The sequence below is a fragment of the Sinocyclocheilus rhinocerous genome, unplaced genomic scaffold (assembly GCF_001515625.1).
Source record: "Sinocyclocheilus rhinocerous isolate Xijiao unplaced genomic scaffold, SAMN03320098_v1.1 scaffold1405, whole genome shotgun sequence".
Classification (NCBI taxonomy): Eukaryota; Metazoa; Chordata; class Actinopteri; order Cypriniformes; family Cyprinidae; genus Sinocyclocheilus; species Sinocyclocheilus rhinocerous.
In genome coordinates this window covers 524,617-540,662 of record NW_015645543.1, presented here as the reverse complement: position 1 = coordinate 540,662, position 16,046 = coordinate 524,617, and the positions used below count along the sequence as shown (strand labels likewise).

The 16,046-nt window shown below is 38.7% G+C and overlaps 1 protein-coding gene across 1 annotated transcript; it reads right to left on the bottom strand.

Moving 5' to 3' along the window:
- Positions 1–555: 555 nt before the first annotated feature.
- Positions 556–15,361, bottom strand: LOC107706443 (fibroblast growth factor 10-like). Its single transcript, XM_016510152.1, has 3 exons — positions 14,923–15,361; positions 2,741–2,844; positions 556–1,306 (listed from the first exon to the last, which is right to left on the bottom strand). Exons 1-3 carry the CDS (start codon positions 15,227–15,229, stop codon positions 1,112–1,114), a joined length of 606 nt encoding a protein of 201 aa, XP_016365638.1. The 5' UTR covers positions 15,230–15,361; the 3' UTR covers positions 556–1,111.
- Between the last annotated feature and the right edge of the window lie 685 nt (positions 15,362–16,046).

Below are 16,046 nucleotides of genomic sequence, written 5' to 3'. Positions count from 1 at the left end.
ATGAACGCAGCTTTAAAAGAATCTCAAAGCACAATGTTCTTTCCACGACTGATACTAGGACAATATGTGTGGCAGTGACCGAAGACTGTGTGTTTTGAATTCTTGAATGCTTTTAGAGATGAGCTCATAGTTATCGCTGGGATTTTTTTTTATTGCTTTCTTTATGAAACAGTGATGTGTGGTTCCAATTATGGTATTTTATAATGTAAACAGTGACTGAGAAAATCACTAAAGCTGGTAGTTTTTAAAGGTACGGAAAATGAATTAACCGTATCACCCCTTTCCTCTATAAGTGCAGCAAGATCATTTGTTTTACAGATGCATTTAACCTCTTGGAAATGAATAAAAGAAGAAAATGAGCTTTTCTCAGCATCACGGACGCAACTTCTGCTAGGTAAGGAGAAATATATTTATTTATTCATGTGTAACCAATAGAATAGCTTTTTAAAAGAGGAGCATAAATGATAAAAAAAAATGTCCATTCCATGTTTTTTTTTGCCTTTGTTTTTCTTTAAATATTACATAAAATAAATAATTTATTCCAAAGCAGTCAGGTAAAGAATGGAGATATCAAATACAGTGGCTTTTGCATGTTAATAATGTTAGAGTTCTTTACGCTATGGTGCTAGCTTGACTAAATTCGGATGAAAGATGCGGGGTCTCCATCTCTGCCTCTCAGCCTTGCACCTTGAGCAAGTGCTTCCAGTAAGCATAACTTTCAGTCCACTGAGTCACAGAGTTTGAGAGTCTGTTAGAGTGTTTCGTATGAGTTAGTACAGCATAAATAACTGCATCCAAAGGTCACACACACAAATACACACAAGCAGTACACTCTGTGAAAAGTCTCTTCGGTTCATTCTGGGAGGTTGCAATGTCCGATTCCTCTCCGTAGGTTTTGGTCCAACCTTTCCTTTGCTAGAAAAGGGTCTGGCATAAAAAAATGTCCCATATTTTCCCTGGTGCCAATAACTTAAAAACAAATATGTGACAACAATCGAACTCAGTGAAAAGGAGTTCTCTTAGTTCCTTTACATAGTGCCTTCTCCAAACTGTCCAAAAATTCCAAGCCTTTCCTCAGTGCAGTTAAATGTTCCCTTTTGGTGGGTTGTAGCTACACGATAGGAATGGGGAGAAAGTGTGTGGCTGTGTTTTTTCTCCGGGTCTTTTTGGCTCTCATCGGCTTCCCGTTGGCCATCAGGCCCACAAACATGGGCTTCTTCCTGTTCCTCCACTCTGCCGAGGCATAGGTGTTGTACCTGTTCTCCTCTATCCGCTCTATCAGCTTGCAGTCAACGCCAAAATCCTTCTGAAAGAAGAAGACGTACTTGAGTCAGTTTGAGATCAGTTTGAGGTCATGCAGTGCAGTTTGTTGATTTATTTAAAAAGTAATGAATGCAAAACATATCAGTATTATAGTAAAAAAAAAAAATGCTTTGCATGAAATGGAAATAATATTATGCTATATTGTTGTATTATTATATGTACAAAATATTGTTATAATATAATATAACATTTTGACCCATTAAAAGGATAAATCCTTACATATTAGTCATATTTTTTTCATATTTATTTCATATATTCATATATTATTAGATCAACTGTGTCCACTACTATCTTCACCTTTTCTCATCTTAACATTATCAAAACTGTTTCCACGACTTTCAGAAAAAAATGCATTTCATAAAATTAATATAATATTGAATATAATTGTAATTATTTTAAATACAAAATATTGTTATAAATATTATATTGACATTAGAATGATAAATCTGTACATCTGTAAGTTTTTCAAACATTAAAAAAAATATATATATTTTTGTTTTAAAATTATTTTTTTTTTTTCAGAATGAATATATATCATAGATGACCTGTATTCACCACTATTTTCCCCTTCACTCATAGCATCATCATAAGGATGGTTTTTAGTCTACATTTCCACATTTTACCCTTTGAAATCACAAAAAAAAATCCCCCCCCCCCATAATATAAATGGTAGCGTACGTCACTTTATTGATAAAAAAAAAAAAAAAAACCCCCCCCCCCCCATAATATAAATGGTAGCGTACGTCACTTTATTGATATTTCCACTGAGAGGACAACAGACCCGAGGCACAGGCGATTGCATTTTAGGAATTTCCCCTTCCACTCTGTTGATTTCACTTTTGGGAAAAGTACGGCACTATTTTTGCCTGTTTCAGGTAACATTTGCCATTCATGAGAGCGGATGAATGAGAGGCGATGGGGCTGGAGAGAACTCGGAACAAAGAGCGAGCAGGGGATTGTATGGCTGGATTGTGAATGGAGGAGAACGCATGCATGGAGCAGTATTGGAGGAGAGACTACAGTGTAAGGAAGAGGACCTTCTCGGCTTACTTTTTCAAAGATGACAGAACTCTTTTGCTCAAGCCGACTTTTGCTGGGGGATAATTTACAGGCAATGGAGTGGAACTGTCCTTTAAAACAACCCCGGGCTTTTTAAGTGCCCCGAGACATGAGAAATCGAGCAGGCTCTCTGACATCAAAGCCTCTGAGAGGGACCCGAGGGCTGACGGATCTTTCTGGAAGCTTGTAAAGAGCTGAATTTCTATAAATAGTTTAGAAATTCTGAATGTTGTTTAACAATTCCCGATAAGAAGGACGTCTTCGGTTTGGACGGGATCACGAAACGTTATCATTATTTGTTGTGGAGTCCAGTCATTAACTATAATTATAAGAGAAATGAAGAGAAAATGATGCTCACCGCCCCGTAGACCACCCCTTTCTTGTTAATTGCAAGGTAGTAATTGCTTTGAATCCCCTTGATGGCAACGATGCCCACATCCACAGACTTGATTTCGAGTGTACCTAGAAAACAAACGTAAACGTATAATTTACATAATGTCCACATTAAAACATTGCAGGTTTTAGAGTTTTCGGAATTATGCAAATACTTATTTTACATTAAACAAGGTGCACTGCTGGTGTCACATGAAACATGTAATTGCATAATGACATAGATTAAATGCAAGCCTAAAATGATAGAACAGGTAACAAATATCAACATGTAAATATAGGTAAAAGCATCACAGAAATGACCTCCTCGAACTTTACCCACAATCCACCTCATAACCCCAGTGCTACAGTCAGAAATTCTCCATCCTCCCATGCAGGAGTACTTATGTTCAAAAGTGCTCATTTATGACATGAAAAGTCATATTTTGCTGTCTTCGTTGGAGTTTTCAGAGCCGAAAGGCATGCTGGCAGATGTTTGTAGCCATTAGTGATTCAAGTTGTGGTAACCATTACTGTTTTGCCTTTTAAAAGGCAATTATGTAAACTCATAAAGCCATCACGCTTTAGATGGGATTAGTCCCAGACCAAAGCATGTCCTAGTAGCAACAGGGCTATATGATCCTATGTTGTTTGTGTATGGGGTTAAAAGAGCTTTTGCCTGCAGCTTCTGGCCTTTGACGAACACGAGCAGTTCAGTTTACCTCGCTACTTAAGTGAAGTCAGTGCTTTTATCTGCAAATATTCAACAAGCTTCTAAAGCAAGTGAGCGGCCTACCAATCCTGCTGAAAAGACCAGCATCAACCTCCTTACTAGTTTAGGGTAATTAGTGCTGGTCTAGCTGGTGATGCAACACAGTTATGCCGGTTGACTTAGGAAGTCATGCTGGTTAAGTTATTAGCATTGACTTAATGATAGCTAAACTAAATGTCCAATAACATATTCCACTTGTTACTTTTGGATGGTCATAAATTCTAATCACAGAATCTATATACATTTTATTTTTCCATTGTTTTTGGAGACCAATAAATAAAACTGTAAAATAATGACATTTATTTTTAGCAATTTTTAAATAATTATTTAGATTGCTTAATTTGATGCTGTTCCTATCACTGTGGTATAATCTATTTCAAATAGCCTAAGGCAGTGTTATTTTGGTATTATTTAGAGAATTTTAAAATTCCGTTTGTTTTAGTAATTTTGTTATGTGCTTTTGTCATTTTTGAATATTTTTATGTTCCTTAATTTATTTCTGTTTCATTTCAGGAATTTTAGTACGTCTGCATGTGCATTTCATATTGCATTTTAAAACAATATTTCTAACTTTAATTTCAAGATTTTTTTTGTTGTTTTTTTAGATTTTGATAGAGATTTTAAATAGTTTCCATTTAAGTTGTACAACAAGTTCTACAACACTGGCCTAAACAGCAAAAAAAAAAATGTAATTTAAGATTTACAAATTTTGACAATAATTTTTACAAAATATATATATATACATACTGTAATATGTGACCCTGGTCATAAGGGTCAATTTTTTCTAAATTGAGATTTATACATCATCTGAAAGCGGGATAAATGAGCTTTCCATTGATGTATGGTTTGTTAGGATAGGACAATATTTGGCCGAGATACAACTATTTGAAAATCTGGAATCTGAGGGTGCAAAAAAATCTAAATATTGAGAAAATCGCTTTGTTGTCCAAATGATGTCCTTAGCAATGCATATTACTACTCAAAAATTAAGTTTTGATATATTTAAGGTAGGAAATTCACAAAATATCTTCATGGAACATGATCTTTACTTAATATCCTAATGATGTTTTGCATAAAAGAAAAACTGATAATTTTGACCCATACAATGTATTGTTGGCTATTGCTACAAATATCCCCCAGCGAATTAAGACTGCTTTTGAGGTCCAGGGTCACATATACATAATAAAAATAATTGTGGCTTTATGTGTCAGTCAGATGGCCTACTCCAGCAAAAAGTCACTATATTGCATATCTACTTTCAGAACTATGTAAAACCCTCTGTATCTTGGATGATTTGTAAATGCCTAACATTGACATCAGAGTTTTGTGACGCAAAGGAATTGAATCCACACCTGTGGATCAGGAGCGCAAGCGCTGCTACAACAGGAGGATTAAGTGGATCTGAAGGCAGTTACTCCACATGGGCTCAGGTTGCAATCACCAAGAGAAGATGTAAGGAGACCTAGTCTTCTATCCTCTCTCCTCCCTCGCCTCAGGTTCATGAGCAAGAGCGACAGAATAAAAGGAGGGGGCTCAGAGATGGGATCACAGACTTGGTAGGATTAAGGAGGTATAATCCATGATCAAAGAGTAATAAAGTGGACAAAAGCAATGGAACGGCTGCCCAAAATGACACAAGCGCATATAAATTTTGACCAGAAATCCCAAACACCGATCATGCAGTTGCACCCATCCCTATGCGAGTGATGTCATGTCATGTGTGCAAACAACATGTCATGTCTACAGTAAATTTGGTGGCTGCTCTTTAAAGCGTGCTATGTCAAAATAAAGCCTGAATCGTCTGGCAGAAAGCACCTGTTTGCTTTCGGCTATTTGATGTGGTCTGTCAAACCAAAACACGCTGGAGTCTTTTTTTTTTACGACTCCCTCACGAGTCCCAGGAGTGTTTCTCCTGTCTGCATTGAAGCTGAAATGCAGGTCTGCAACAAAAGGCTGGATTTACAAAACCAAAACATCTCTGAGGCATCTAAGCAACAGGTATCTCTGCATGCTTTCTTCTTCCACACCATAAACATTTAAGATCTGCCCCTCTTTCATTTCAGATTTCTGCCAAATTCCAGTTATTTAATGTGAGATTTGACCTAAAAGTACAGAGAAATGTTTTAAGCCCAGTGTCTGAAATGCAGTAAGCTCTCAAGCACATATCTAATCAACATTTTTAAGACATTACCAAGAACAACAGCTCTGCGTGCAACAAGTCTGTTACAGTTTTATTCGGCTCATTAAAGTGCGTACGCGCAGTCATGTAAGAGTTAAACCTCAACAAACCTCTACAGTAGTGCTTCTCAAACTTAATCAGTAACTGCAGACCACCTCAAGTCTGAGAGAAACCCCAACTACATGAAAACAATTACTTGCAGTTTTGAACAGCATACAAATCGTCCTTAGTTTAAAAACAATCCTATAACTAATAACTATCAGTTACTGAATAATACTGAGTAATCATCAAAGTAGCAGAAGCCCTTCATCACAAATGAGTATTTTTAAATGATTTTTAAGATGCTTAATGCTTAATTTATTTTTATTTCAGTTTTAATAACTTTAGTGCTTCAGCTTAAACTTATTTTATTTGCCAAGGCAACATTTCTAACTTTCATTGAAGCTTTAAATCTAATATTTATATTTTATTTGAATTCAGCTTTTTTTAGATCTATTATTTATATAATTTGTATTTTTTATTATAAACTTTATTTAAAAAAATTATTAATAATATTTTAAATAATAATAAAGGGCTTCTGCTACTACAATAATGTACTTGATGGTTATTAGTTATACGCAATGTATTTTTTTATTATTTATTTATCATTTTATTTATTATTTTATGTCAGCCAATCAACTCACAGGCCCTTATTTTTTTTAATATGTTTTATATATGTATTATTTATTTTATATTATCAGCCAGAAAATCTCGCCGGCCACTTAGAATCTCTCACACAGCACAGTTTGAGAACGGCCGCTCTACAGACAGCAAAGTCTTGACTCATAAGAGCGTGATTACTTTTAAACAGTTTTCCTGGCAGACCCAATGTTTTGTTACATCTATATCACGGCGCTCTGGTATTCTGACAAACACAATTTCACTGCCTGCATTATTCAAAGCACTAGCCAAGGCATTCTCTTAAAAAAAAAAAAAGTGAGAGAATTTTCTTTTTTTGCGGTGCAACCTAATCCTCCAAGTATTCTTGTTTTACTCCCCGTTAGGGCTCGGATTACAAAGACTTAAAAGCCTCAGCTTTTTAACAAGCCCAGCCCCACCTTACTCAAACCCTGCCTGTGAGCGGCCATGTGTCTGTGACATTACACTGCCCATGGCCCAACGGTGGTCCAGAGAGTCCCACCCATAGCCTAGCGTGATCTTCCCTCAGTAGACTAGGCTCTTGCTCCAGGCTCTGTAGGTGGCCGCCCCCCTTCCCGCTTAACGGAGTTCAATGTTTTCTTGGCAGGGTGACAGAACTCAGGTTATCGCATCTTGTGGTAATTACAAAAAACCCCACAGCCTCGTATTTGTAGCCTTGTGCAACCTGCATCACCACCAAAGCCTGCGAGAGAGTGAAAGAGAACCCCATCCACTTCAAATGTGTTTGAAAACAACAATTTTTATCAGGCAGACGGACTTTTCCCTAGCAGCGTTCCGATTGGCTCGTTTCCAGATGTCAAAATAATAATCTTGCACTCGGGAACCCTCAACTGCTTGTCAGCTCTCCACACTCTCTTCCACTCTCTTTCTGGAAGCAAAGACTGAATAAGTCAAGTCATATATTACACCAGGGTGCTTAATTGTCCTGGGAACCTCGGACCGCCACGCCTCTGACACGCACGTCTTTTCAATTAACCCCCTGCCTACAGGACCATAAAGTGAAAAGGGTCCCCATTAAAAGGCATCTTTGCTGCTGACCCATCATTGGCTTCTGATGACAGTGACTTGGACCTTTGATCTGGGCTCCGCGGGCCCCTGGCTCCTGGGTTCAGGGAGATCAGTGGACGGGTCTGGGGGGCCGGTCTCATTATCCCATCCTAGCTCTGCTGACATACACTGCAAAAAATGTTTTTTTCCCCCAGTACAAATATCTAAACATTCTTAAATAAAGATACTTTTACTTGATAGGCAAAATTACTTGAGGTGAAAAAGCTGAAAAAAACTTAATGGGGTCAGAAAAATACACGGTAACACTTTAGAATAGGGAACACTTATTCACTATTAACTACGAATTTTCCCTCAATAAATTCCTTATTTGCTGCTTATTAATAGTTAGTAAGGCAGTTGTTAAGTTTAGGTATTGGGTAGGATTAGGGATATAGAATAAGGTCATGTAGAATAAGGCATTAATATGTGCTTAATTACTACTAATAAATGGCTAATATTCTAGTAATATGCATGCTAATAAGCAACTAGTTAAGAGACCCTAAAATAAATACACTTTATTCAAAGGGAAAAGAAGTTTATTTTTCTTACCCCACTGGCCATTTGTTCTTGTTTTAAGCATGAAGTCACTTAATTTTACGATATTAAATCTTGGTTTTCTGGAAGTAAATGTTTCTCAAGTAAATGTATCTTGATTTAAGAATGTTCAGAAATTTTACTTAAAAACAAGACAAATACTGTGTAAGAATATAATTTTTTGCAGCGTAGAGCGACTTTGGATGAACTCAGACTAGAAGGACTGTAAATATGTTTGTATGCAGTCCTTTTGAAGTTTTTAGGACCTCCGCTCCGCCTATTGTTTGTTGGATTGTATGGAGAAATGCAACGTTTTTATGTTAAAAGCTACAAAACAGATCAGATGATGATAACCTGACGCTCTTGATCACGTAAAAACAAAATCCATGAAGATTGTTTTTAAATGAGCCTTTCAAGATGGTTTACAGAAAGCATATGTGGCCTCTGTAGACAGACTCAGAATAACTATACTTTTTTCAGAGCTGTGTTAAAAGCTTAGTGAAGAATGATGATTATTCTTAAAACAATTTTGTTCATTTTTTCAGCACCTCATAAATAGGCTTTCATTACTGATTTTCCTACTGAAATTTGCTAATAGAGCACAATGCAAACTCACTGGTAAAAAGAGTTATGCAATCTGTTCTCCCTCACATCCACCAGTTTATCGTCTGAGATCTTACAGTAACTCCATTGCACATCTGCCTCTAAATATCTGTCTTTAGGGCTCTAGATCCATATCTTTTGCCAAAACATAATAACCAGCCTGCTAAACCAAGCACACACTACAAGGTGCGAGAGTGGGAAGCAAAAGTCAAATGTTGCATTTTTGGTTTACAATTGTAACAAAGTCTGCGACTGTGCACACAAGAAACAGTAACTCTTTAAGTGTGCGCATGCAGTCTTCAGTCTTGTAGTGTGTGCTTGGCCTAAAGAAAAACATTGGATTTCGTTTTAAAAGCTAAAAGGGACACATGATTTAAGGCCAGTGACTTGCCCAATGGATGATGTGTATTTGAATACACGATAACATTACGGTTCTCAGGGGCATATGGTTCAAACGTGTATGTCTTTAGCCTGAGCTTAAAACACAAGAACCAGCTCTATTTCATATTACGTAATGCATCCTCGGACAGTAGTGAAAACAGTAGTTCTGTTCTCCCACTATAAATCTGCTAAAATGTGACTCATTGAAAGAGCACATAAAGAAGAGAAAGTCAGAAAATAAGTACAATTCTTCTTTCTCTTTTCCAGTTGCTAGGCATACTCAGAGCCCCTATATAATGGGTTGTTTTGAGATTTACATGTACACACATATTTTGTTTCACAGCAGAAAAAAAAAAGTTTTTGGAACAACATGAGGGTAAATGATGACAGAATTTCCATTTTTGGATGAATTATTATCCCTAAACTCTTCACATATTTCATGTTATTCCAGACCATCAGAGCATGTTAAGTATCATGTTTTTGTTTGACTAACTGTCCAGGCATTTGTTAACCACCCTGCACACTGTCAGAGGACTGAAGATTTTGTGCTCAACAACTAATTTTTGATGACAGACAGATTTGTTCAGTGTTTGCATTGCCTGGGCAATGAAACCACTGAAACACTTTGCGCACATGCAACCATGCATGCATCATCCCAAACACACACCTAACATACCCAAACATCCAGACAACCTTCTGTGGCGGCAAACAGTTTCCAACCTCCTCCTAAATGTCAGAGCAAACACCCATCCTAATGGGAATCAATGCAAGACCACTCAAACTTCCTGCTCACTTCTTTGACAGGCCAGATGCATCTCTGCTCACACTGGTCCTCATCTCTCTTCAGTGCTTTGATGCGCCAACCGCCGCCATCTGTTCAAGCACACATCGCTTAGGAATTCCCCTTGTAGCTTGTGAGAAGATGTGTTTAAGGAAAGCTTCACCCTGCTCTCATTTGTCCAGTATTGTAGCATATTAAACACTTAACAGATTTATAGGACACTGAAAGACCTTGCAAAGTCGTTCCCTCAGTCTTTCCTGTTTAATGGCTTGATAAACATAAAAAGAACAACATGTGTTTGTAGATATCACAGTTATCATAACTAAACTCCCTGTACCTGGCTTCTTACTCTGTAAACTGCTCAATGATCACCTCAAAGCTTATAGTTTCCTGAAAACAATTCCAAAACAATTGTCGTCTCACTGGTTTGTGGGCAAGTGTGCTTTTAGTCACCGTCTGTTGGCAATCAGACAGATCACAGCAGAAAAGAGACAGTGCTGTTTCTCCCCAGAACTTCTCATGGTACAAATGGTGCTCTGCTTTAGGTAATGGGGTCAGAGGTTAGGCATACATCTGGTCTTCCACTCCTCTAAGTTGAACTTTCAGAAGGGAAAAGCTGGATGTATTAACTAGATGAAGATGTTGAGCTGCTACTACAAAATATACACGTGTTATGGGTATAACAACATGGTCTTTAAAAACATGGACTTTTACCTCGTTTTACATGTTAAAATGATCAAATACAAATTATGGCGCATTAATTTTTAAAATCATACTCCTTTAAGCATGAAGTGCTAAAAACCACTTTCACAATAACTCATATATAATAGTTGTAGATCAGTGTGAGCATCTGTTCAAACATATTAGCTATTAAAATAAATGAGACACTATTTTTAATAAAATGTTATTATATTTTAACATTATAAATGTCTTTACTGTAACTTTTGATCAATTTATTAGGTAATTTCTGAATAAAAGTAATAAAATCTTACTGAACCCAAACTTTTGAACAGTAGTGAAGATGGAACAAACATAATAGAACAATGGACAGCTTATAAGTAAACATGTCAAAGCTATCAGCATGTTGCATTTTTGAGGGCCAGGTATCTTGAAGTGATCCTTAAAATGTCTTGTAAAAACCTGCTCTGTTATTTATGAATCAGAAAAGAGAAAGTCTATAAGGACGCCGAGGTTAAAGAGAATGAAATGCTGACACTAACCTTTTGCACATCAGCTCAATCCTCATAAGTCATTTTTATTACTTGTGTGGTTGGGATTTCCCACAGGAGCTATAAACGGGCACCGTAACCACAGAGCGCGCACACACACACACACACACACACACACACCTGAAGAGTGCCATCCATGTGGCCAGGGCCGGCAACATGTCATTTAAATTCACACATTGCTCATGTTCATTCACACCAGTGAGTCATTTTACAACTACATTTGTAATGAGTCTATAGGCCTATCAGTAACAAAAACTGGTCATAGTGAGTGAGAATACTTCACTTCGGTTCATGGTGGCACCAAAAATGAAGGTGAAGTACCGAAGTCAAGAGCATTGTGGGTCATTTAGTTTTTTTGTTGTTGGAATTGGCTAGATGCAATTTGTAAATAAAAGACCGAATAATGGTCTATTAAACAGAAATACATATTTAAAAAAATATATATTATTAATAATAATAATAATAATTCGCTCAGCTTGTATGCAGATGTCCTATGTAAATATTTTAATGTAAGTTTTTTTTTTTAATAGAAATTAATAATATCAATTTCAAATATAAGGGACATTTATGATTTTGTCATAATCATGCCCATACTAAGTAGCATCAGTTGATTATTTTCCATTTTGTCTCAGCAGACATGCCGAGAGCTGCTTGCAGTTATCTTGTTATTGTTCCTGATGAAAGATTTAATGTCACACCAGGCCAGCAAGCTGTGTCCTTCCATGCTAGTTTCTAACACTTGACAGAATAGGCTTATTCCTCTTTCTTTCTCATTAAAATGGCAAAACAACTTTTATACCAGGTAAACTGACAGAAGCTGATCGAACGCAGGAAGAAAAACAAGTTATGAACATTAACATTCATTCAGCAAACAAAAGCAAGGGTTTGTTTGCTATATAGTTGATAAGGTTCAGCCTAACACATACAAAGAAACTCAACACCTGAAATAAACCGAGTAATTAGTAATAGTAATTTATATTCTTTAAAAAAAAAGTATTTTTATATTCTCTCATGGAGAAAAACGATCTTCAAGTGTGCCACTCTGACCAAAGCTAATGGAGTTTGGCCTGGAAACACCTCATTAGACCAGCAATAATCTGTATTCTTAATTGAGCCCTATTAGATTAAACTGACCCCAAATGGAGTGAGAGACGTATAATGACCGCTGGCCTGACCCTTGTTTGATCTGCTGCCCAAGAGCTGACACGATGATTGGAAAGACCCCTGCACTTTAGACCTTACGATTCAACCAGTAGTTGAACTCTGATCGAACAAATCCCCTCAATCAAAGCTGTCAAAGACTAATGATCCTCATTAACAATTTCCTCCGGCCATGCCAACACCAGAGGTTTTGCGCTCGTGTCGATACTGACTTTTTCATCAGTGCTGTGTGATTAACACAAAACAATTGCGCAGAAGAAAGAGAAGGCAAACAAGATCAAAACAGGAAAAGAAAGATTGAACTCCGGCCGGTCCGTGTGAGAGCTTTTGCATCACAGTGAGCTTGTTGTTAGGCTCGCTCAATACACCGAGGACAGCTCCGAGTTCCAGCACGGGGTGCCGTTTCCAAAAATGTCTTGGGGGAGACACAATGTGACAAAAGTGATACTGAGCTGATGGATTCTGAAAGGAAATCAAACAATATGGGTGGGATAGGATTTCAAGCTGCACATAGACAGGTCTTTTGTGGACTTGAAAACTAAAGAAGGCTGGACTTGAGAACTCAAACATGGACAAAGAGACTCTCTGACTGGGAGTTTGAATCTGGGAAATGTAACAATCTATCATACTTAGGCTCTCTGCAAATATTTTTCCACATCAAATATGCAAAACAAATATTGGCCCTCTCATAAAATACGGGCTTTTGATTTACTGCAAGTGTTTACGGGGGTGTAAATGTAAATTTTGCATCAAGATGTGACATTTTATATGTGCATTGCTGGTAAATAGGCTACATTAATGTCTCATTAAAATAAAATACGTCATTCCTTCTACTTTGTGCTTTTCCAAAAGTATATTCTGTAACTCATCCAAAACAGAAAAACTACTGACCTTGAGTTCATTCGACTGTTAATTTTAGCATAATGCAAAGTGTGCTTTTCATAAACATTAAACGTGGAAGTTAAAAATATATTTTTAAAAATTGAGTTTGACAGCTCATATCTGTGCACAGTCTTGATAAAATTCAGCTCTATGCAAACACCGGGCCTTCAAACACAAAGATAATTGTCGACATGACGTCAGTCTATATACAATAACATGCCGTGCTGTTCATGGGAATATTCTTTTTGTTAACTCAAGAGAAATATTATACCGCAAAAGGTACTGGTTCCTTTTAAAATGCCAGTGGCTCCAACTGGAGTAAAATCATTTGAGGATGTTTTGATGTTTCAAGTACATGATGATACATAACATAGCAAGCCACTCATTTCTGCCCTTTTTACGGGCAACAACAATGGTCTCTGATTACAGAATAAATCAAGCAAACACGCTTGTCGTAAACGCCGCACACTACCATTTCACCATGCCGCTGTTTTAAAGCGAGGGATGCAGGGAGCACTGCTGCTACCTTGTGGGCACCAGAGGCCCTTCGAATTCAATTATAGCGCCCGCAAAAAAAGCAGGGAAAGCGGAGGGATGGCAGAGGTCCAATCTGTTTTGGAGAAATGATCCATTCACCAACAAGTGGTTCCCCTTTGCTATGCCTCCCACAGACATTCCAGGCCATATCCACACTTCAGATATATCAGCACTGAAACGAGAAGAGAATCCCCACTGAAACTCAGTGCATCTGGCCGGAACATTATTACCAGTATGCTTAATGCCTAAGGGTCATTGTGGGAGCTAACAAGAACAGTGCTTTTTTTTTTACATGTGGTAAGCGAGTGGTGGGAATCTTTTAACATGTACAGAGTTCACTGGCATAGGGAAAAGTACAAAAACATGGCATATGATATGTAGATTTTTTTTTAACAGGCATGATAGATATAAATGTATAATTTTTTTCTATTTAAATTACATTTAAAAAAAGCTAGCACACATTTATTCATTTATTTCAAAACATGCATTAATAAATATAAATGTAAATGTTTAATGTCTACAACACTACACCTAACAGTGTCCAGCTTTCTGGACAAACTCTTTGATGGTAGTTGAAAGCCTTCCAGAACTCTTCAAGCCTGGTCTTGGATTTATTAAGAGACTTTCTGTGCAGCACATTTAAGAGGCAGTTCGGCTAATTGAAATACCCACAGCCATGTCTTGCGGAGTTCCAGCACACCATAGTCTAAAAAAAGCCGAGCAGCACGCACATGGGACCCATATGTCAAAGCCTTTTTTTATTAGCGGCAATGTGTGTGCAATCTACTAACGAAAAAGTGCAGAGGGAGATTTGGGAGTGTGGTGACCAGGTGCTTCGAGCTCCCTGCCGGGTGTCTGGACATGCCACGAAGTGTAAAGTTAAAATTCTTCTGATTATTTATGAATGAACACGATAACACGTTCAATAGAAAAAAGAACCACCTGACATGTGCTTGAAATTAATAAAATCTCAAAAGTAAGCCATTTGTTGCAGCGACTAGGGAGTTACGACGAGCAGGAGTAATAAAGATGACTGCGTGATGTTCGGGAGTAACTTCTAATGGTTTGCGCATTTTACAGAAAAGAAAGGCTCCCCTGGCAATTTCAAATTGGTTCCAGGAAACCTGCTATGAATAAATCTGCACTCTGAAACCTAAGGACCAACATCAGAGCCGACTACCTCTCAGCAACGCGTGCAAAGCCCAACTCCACACACAGCAGCTCGCGCCCACCAACATCAGGTAAGGTTTATATTATCTGCTGGATGTTTGACTGCAAAATCAAAGGAGGCAGGAAATAAGCAGTGCCATTTCTTCTATGGGACCCACATGTGAAAGGAAAGAGGATAAAAACGGGCATTACTCACTGTACGGATCGTCCTTGCTTTTGGTGCCATTGACTTTTCCGTTCTTATCGATCCTGAGAAAGAACTTCTGGTAGGAGAAGAGTTTCCTCTTGCGCACGTCCCCCGTGAGGTGGTTGTAGCTGCGCACATGCCGCCCCACCACGGCAGACGACGAGGAGTTGGCGCCCCTCGGGGCACGTACGGCCCTGTGGGTGTCATGGCAGGCCACAGGCAGAGCCGAACTCAGGAGCAGGAGCAGCAGCGGCAGGGAAAGGCAGGACAGACGGAACCAGGCTGAGGCACCCTTAGTCACTTTCCATTTGCACATTGTCCTGGAGCTCGGAAGACTGGGAAGAGCCTCACAGAAAGGTACATGCTGAAGAGCTGGCCGGGAGAAAGGGTGATACCGGGAGGTGAAGCCCAGTGAAGCGTCCGTGGCGGTAGCGTCTGCTTGCGCTGCTCAGGCTGGATCCGGTTCTCCTCGTGTCCAGAAGGAATGTGTCAACATCCATAACTCAAAACACCTCCGCGGGGAACCGCTTCACCTCCTCCTGCTCTCCCACGTACAATCCACTGAAGAACCCTTGTTCTGTTGGACGGGGGGAAAACGAGGACAGCAAGAGGCAAAGAAAATGTTCTGGAGAAGAATGGCAAAACGACCCGAATGCAACAGGCCAGCGAATCTGTTCTCGATGAAATGAGAGTAGGAAAAAAACCTGTAATCCCTGCTGTGTCCAGCTCTCTCAATGTCCCTCTGATTAAGAGTGGGTTTCCTTTCTGCTCACCACTGAAGTGCTGAGAGGATCCTGAGGTGGAGCAGACTGAGCTCTGACACTCCTCCTCACCTTATTTATTTGGTTCAGGGCCCCAGATGTAATCTCTTTAGCTAATAGGGAGACTATGAAAAGCAGTCGGCTTTGAAGATCCGTGTGTGCGTGTGCAAGTTTTGCTTGCATGTGTGCGTCAGAATGAGAGGCGACGAGGGGCATTTTTCCTCGCCCCTCTCCTATCTGTCTCACTCTGTTTCTTCCAATTGCCTCACCCACTCTCAGTGTCTCCCTCTCTCTCACTGCCCCTCCCTCCCCGTTCCCTCCCATCTGGGCTGGGAGCCCCATGCGTCGGCCCATACAGGTCTCCTCCGGCTA